The 7,500-nt window shown below is 43.9% G+C and overlaps 1 protein-coding gene across 1 annotated transcript in view; it reads left to right on the top strand.

The window, feature by feature from the left end:
* cog4 (component of oligomeric golgi complex 4) overlaps positions 1–7,500 on the top strand; it is a 36,981-nt gene that overhangs the window by 11,198 nt on the left and 18,283 nt on the right. The window contains exons 7-11 of the mRNA XM_049473686.1: positions 1–120; positions 313–371; positions 1,102–1,235; positions 2,877–2,995; positions 5,825–5,991. The exon at positions 1–120 is cut by the window's left edge and continues 38 nt beyond it. Coding sequence (XP_049329643.1) covers positions 1–120; positions 313–371; positions 1,102–1,235; positions 2,877–2,995; positions 5,825–5,991 — 599 coding nt within the window. The remainder of the gene's footprint in view (positions 121–312; positions 372–1,101; positions 1,236–2,876; positions 2,996–5,824; positions 5,992–7,500) is intronic.

Raw genomic sequence — 7,500 nt, 5'->3', positions numbered from 1 at the left:
GAGACGTATTACGGTCCGGGTCGGCTTTACACGCTCATCACACACCTGCAGAGCGAGTGTGATAAACAAGCCCAGAGAGTGGTGGATAAATTCATTCAGCAGAGAGACTATCACAACAAGGTGAGAGAGTGTGTGTGTGTTTAGTGTGTGTGTTTAGTGTTTAGTGTGTGTGTGTTTAGTGTGTGTGTGTTTAGTGTGTGTTTTTAGTGTGTGTGTGTGTTTAGTGTGTGTGTTTAGTGTGTGTGTTTAGTGTGTGTGTTTAGTGTGTGTGTTGTGTGTTTGGTCATGTGACTGATGCAGGTGTGTTTACAGTTTCAGGTGGTACAGAGCAGTATGATGAGAGGAGTTCCTGCTGAAAAGATCGAACCGAGGTACAGTGAACATCATACTGGAGTAACTTAATCACCCCCTACATACAGCATACACTGCAGCCCTGTACTGCAGGATGACTTTGTGATGACTGGTAACTGTGTGATGACTGGTAGCTGCGTGATGACTGGTAGCTGCGTGATGACTGGTAACTGCATGATGACTGGTAACTGCGTGATGACTGGTACTGCATGATGACTGGTAACTCTGTGATGACTGGTAACTGTCTGTTGACTGGTAACTGTCTGTTGACTGGTAACTGCGTGATGACTGGTAACTGCGTGATGACTGGTACTGCATGATGACTGGTAACTGTGTAATGGCTGTGTGATGATAACAGTGTGATGACTGTGTAATGATAACAGTTGGTAACCGTGTGATGATAACAGTGTGATGATAACAGTTGGTAACCGTGTGATGATAACAGTGTGATGACTGTGTAATGATAACAGTTGGTAATCGTGTGATGATAACAGTGTGATAACTGTGTGATGATTACAGTTGGTAACCGTGTGATGATCACAGTGTGATGACTGTGTGATGATAACAGTTGGTGACCGTGTGATGATAACAGTGTGATGATAACAGTTGGTAACCGTGTGATGATAACAGTGTGATGACTGTGTGATGATAACAGTTGGTGACCGTGTGATGATAACAGTGTGATGACTGTGTGATGATAACAGTTGGTAACCGTGTGATGATAACAGTGTGATGACTGTGTGTTTATAGAGAGCTGGACCCGGTGTTGTGCGAGGTCACGCTGATGAACTCCAGAGCTGAGCTGTATTTGAGGTTTCTGAGGAGAAGAATTACGGCTGATTTTGAGGTTGGAGACGCGACAGCAGCCGATTCAGTGATCCAGGGTAACGGATTATCATCATACATTCACTTTCAGTTTACAGTAGAGCTGTATAGAGTTAGTGGTGATTACTGGTGAGGGCATGGGTTTAATACCCGGGAGCAGTACACTATTTCAGTTCACTATTATAGCTTACTGTTTTTTGGTAAAATGATCCGGGGATAAGGAGGGTTGGTGCTGTAGTGATGTGATGGTGTAGTGGTGTGATGTGATGGTGTAGTGGTGTGATGGTGTAGTGATGGTGTAGTGGTGTGATGGTGTAGTGATGGTGTAGTGGTGTGATGGGGTAGTGATGGTGTAGTGGTGTGATGGTGTAGTGATGGTGTAGTGGTGTGATGGGGTAGTGATGGTGTAGTGGTGTGATGGGGTAGTGATGGTGTAGTGGTGTGATGGTGTAGTGATGGTGTAGTGGTGTGATGGGGTAGTGATGGTGTAGTGATGTGATGGTGTAGTGTAGTGATGGTGTAGTGATGTGATGGTGTAGTGGTGTGATGTGATGGTGTAGTGGTGTGATGGTGTAGTGATGGTGTAGTGGTGTGATGGTGTAGTGATGGTGTAGTGGTGTGATGGGGTAGTGATGGTGTAGTGGTGTGATGGTGTAGTGATGGTGTAGTGGTGTGATGGTGTAGTGATGGTGTAGTGGTGTGATGGGGTAGTGATGGTGTAGTGGTGTGATGGGGTAGTGATGGTGTAGTGGTGTGATGGTGTAGTGATGGTGTAGTGGTGTGATGGGGTAGTGATGGTGTAGTGATGTGATGGTGTAGTGTAGTGATGGTGTAGTGATGGTGTAGTGATGTGATGGTGTAGTGTAGTGATGGTGTAGTGATGGTGTAGTGATGTGATGGTGTAGTGGTGTGATGGTGTAGTGATGGTGTAGTGATGTGATGGTGTAGCGATGGTGTAGTGATGAGGTAGTGATGGTGTGATGTGATGGTGTAGTGGTGTGATGGTGAAGTGATGGTGTAGTGATGGTGTAGTGGTGTGATGGTGTAGTGATGGTGTAGTGATGGTGTAGTGATGAGGTAGTGATGGTGTAGTGGTGTGATGGTGTAGTGATGGTGTAGTGATGGGGTAGTGATGGTGTAGTGGTGTGATGGGGTAGTGATGGTGTAGTGGTGTGATGGTGTAGTGATAGTGTAGTGATGGTGTAGTGATGGGGTAGTGATGGTGTAGTGGTGTGATGGTGTAGTGATGGGGTAGTGATGGTGTAGTGGTGTGATGGTGTAGTGATGGTGTATTGGTGTGATGGTGTAGTGGTGTGATGGTGTAGTGATGGTGTAGTGATGGTGTAGTGATGAGGTAGTGATGGTGTAGTGTAGTGATGGTGTAGTGGTGTGATGGTGTAGTGATGGTGTAGTGGTGTGATGGTGTAGTGATGGTGTAGTGATGAGGTAGTGATGGTGTAGTGTAGTGATGGTGTAGTGATTGTGTAGTGATGGTGTAGTGGTGTGATGGTGTAGTGATGGTGTAGTGATGGTGTAGTGATGGTGTAGTGGTGTGATGGTGTAGTGATGGTGTAGTGGTGTGATGGTGTAGTGATGGTGTAGTGATGAGGTAGTGATGGTGTAGTGTAGTGATGGTGTAGTGATTGTGTAGTGATGGTGTAGTGATGGTGTAGTGATGGTGTAGTGATGGTGTGTTGTAGAGCATCAGCAGGTTCTGGATCAGCTGCTGAAGGACTGTCAGCTCAGCAGAACCATGCAGGAACTGATCGGCTTCTACATCCCCATGGAGGAGTATTACATGAGAGAGACCGTCAACAAGGTACCACACACACTATACACACACTATACACACACACACACACACACACTATACACACACACACACACACACACACACACACACTATACACACACTATACACACACTATACACACACTATACACAGAATACACACACACACACACTATACACACACTATACACACACTATACACACACACACACACACACACTATACACACACTATACACACACTATACACACACTATACACACACTATACACACACTATACACACACACACACACTATACACACACTATACACACACACACACACACACACTATACACACACTATACACACACTATACACACACTATACACAGAATACACACACACACACTATACACACTATACACACACACACACACACACTATACACACACTACACACACACACACACACACTATACACACACTATACACACACACACACACACACACTATACACACACACACACACACACACACACACACACTATACACACACTATACACACACTATACACACACTATACACAGAATACACACACACACACACTATACACACACTATACACACACACACACACACACACTATACACACACTATACACACACTATACACACACTATACACACACTATACACACACTATACACACACACACACACTATACACACACTATACACACACACACACACACACACTATACACACACTATACACACACTATACACACACTATACACAGAATACACACACACACACTATACACACTATACACACACACACACACACACTATACACACACTACACACACACACACACACACTATACACACACTATACACACACTATACACACACACACCATACACACTATACACACACACACACACTATACACACACACACACTATACACACACTATACACACACACACACACACACACACTATACACACACTATACACACACACACACACACACACACACTATACACACACTATACACACACACACCATACACACTATACACACATACACACACTATACACACACACACACTATACACACACACACACACACACACACACTATACACACACTATACACACACTATACACACACACACACACACACACACTATACACACACTATACACACACACACCATACACACTATACACACACACACACACTATACACACACACACACTATACACACACTATACACACACACACACACACACACACACACACTATACACACACTATACACACACACACACACACACACACTATACACACACTATACACACACACACCATACACACTATACACACACACACACACTATACACACACACACACACACACACACTATACACACACACACACACACACACACACACTATACACACACTATACACACACACACACACACACACACTATACACACACTATACACACACACACACACACACACACACACACTATACACACACTATACACACACACACACACACACACACTATACACACACTATACACACACACACACACACACACTATACACACACTATACACACACACACACACACACACTATACACACACTATACACACACACACACACACACACACACACACTATACACACACTATACACACACACACACACACACACACTATACACACACTATACACACACACACACACACACACTATACACACTATACACACACTACACACACACACACTATACACACACTATACACACACACACACTATACACACACTACACACACACACACTATACACACACTATACACACACACACACTATACACACACACACACACTATACACACACACACACACACACTATACACACACACACACACACACACACACACACACACACTATACACACACTATACACACACACACACACACACACTATACACACTATACACACACACACACACACACACTATACACACACTATACACACACACACACTATACACACACTACACACACACACACACTATACACACACTATACACACACACACACACACACACACTATACACACACTATACACACACTATACACACACTATACACACTATACACACACACACTATACACACACTATAGACACACACACACACACACTACACACACTATACACACTACACACACACACACACACACACTATACACACACTACACACACACACACACACACACACACACTATACACACTACACACACACTACACACACTACACACACACACACACACTACACACTACACACACTATACACACTACACACACACACACTACACACACACACACACACACTATACACACACTACACACACACACACACACACACACTATACACACTACACACACACTACACACACTACACACACACACACACACTACACACTACACACACTATACACACTACACACACACACACTACACACACACACACACTACACACTACACACACTACACACACACACTACACACACTACACACACACACTACACACACACACACACACACACTATACACACACACACTATACACACAGACTATACACACACACTATACACACACACTATACACACACACTATACACACACACACACTATACACACACACTATACACACACACACTATACACACACACACTATACACACACACACACACACACACACTACACACACACACACGCAAATGGCTGATGTACCCAGTAGTGTCCTAAAGCGTAAAGAGGAAGCTGATTGGCTGAGAGACGGTGGTGTGATTGGTGCTTTGTGCTCAGGCCGTGGCGATGGACACGGCGGAGGCGGGGCAGCTGAGCTCCAGCATGGTGGACGACGTCTTTTACATCGTGAAAAAGTGCATCAGCCGAGCTCTGACCAGCGGCAGCTCCGACTGCATCTGCGCCATGATCAACCACGCCACCAGCGTCCTGGAGACCGACTTCAGGTACCACCTGTTCACTATTAGGGGTGTCACGATTCTCTAAATCCTCGATTCGATTTCATTTTCGATTTGAGGGTCACGATTCGATTCGATTCTCGATTTTCTTGTTTTTTTTTCTTGTTATTATTTTATGCCTCATAAAATTTAAATAATATATTTATTATTATTATTATTATTATTATTATTATTATTATAAATATTATAAATATTATTATTATTATTTATTAAGATATATATGGTAATGCCATCTAGTGACTTTTTTTGGTAGCAACAGTGTGCACTATTAAAACAAGCAGTTTATCAGAGCTGTGTGTGGATGGCTGGTGAAACTGCTCACTTACATGAAGCTGCAGTTCTTCATCCAACCACTAGTCGGAGCTGCAGCAGCACAAGCCCCGCTCTCTTCACTCAGTCACTACTTCAGTACAGCCCAGCCACGGGCTACAGAGCTCAGCCAGTCCGTTTTTACTGTTTCTGTAAACAAATAAAGGTTTTAACCCCACTAACCGGATAATACAGCTCACTACAGTTCATCTTTCAGCCCAAGCAGCTAACAGCAGCAGGTTAGAACAGCCGACACGGAGGCACTGCTCGGATTACATTATAAACAGGTCAGTTAGCGCGCTGCTAACCTCAGGATGTTTATAACTACGGAGTTTAGTGGACACACCACGGCCGCCAGGTAAGTCTTTTAAAGGCTACTGAAGACTATTAAAGGCTATTAGAGTGTAACCCCTGGCTCCCAGGGGTTACAAGAGGTTATTGAAAGCATTATTGGGGGGCAGAAATCAGTACAGGCTGGTTAGATAAGTGATGTGGGTATTGTCTTATAAATATTTACACATAACTTATATCTCTCCTGAAAAGCTTTTATTTTAGTCAGAAACACGCTTGTGTTTACTTTATCTGAGAGAAAGATGTTTTTTTAATTCAATGGAAAGCAACAGGTGTAGTCAATTATAAGTTTAAGATTTTTAATCCACCTCACTGTGATCTATAGTCAGTGTTCTCAAGTCACACTGACACACGCATTTCAGCGAGTTCACACGCTCTCACCTGCGCGCACCCACCCCTCCGTCAGATACAGATACAAAACCTGCGCGCACCCCCCCGCCCCCCCTCCCCCGTTGGACAGATAAAAAACAGTGATCACACTCCCGCCGACTGCGCTCATGCAGTGCCTATCTCTATTTAAATGAATAGGATGCGCTGTGTTGGTGCCGCGCCATTTGCGTAGCGCGCGCGGGAGGGATCGTCGATCCTCTTTTTGACTTCGATACTCGAGATCGTGACCTCATTTCGATTCGATTTCGATAAAATATCGAGATCGTGACACCCCTATTCACTATCATTCTGTAGTTCACTAGTCTAACCATTATTTTCACAGATTGGTGGATTCTCCAGGTCTCTGCTGTGTGTGTTCACGGCTACTGTTCTTATCTCACTGTATCACTTTAAAACTATGGAATCGGCTGAACGTGGGAATTAAATGCACCTTAAAAGTCCAGAAGA

This window comes from Astyanax mexicanus, unplaced genomic scaffold (genome assembly GCF_023375975.1).
Source record: "Astyanax mexicanus isolate ESR-SI-001 unplaced genomic scaffold, AstMex3_surface scaffold_43, whole genome shotgun sequence".
Taxonomy (NCBI): domain Eukaryota; kingdom Metazoa; phylum Chordata; class Actinopteri; order Characiformes; family Acestrorhamphidae; genus Astyanax; species Astyanax mexicanus.
This window is presented reverse-complemented; position numbering and strand designations above follow the sequence as displayed.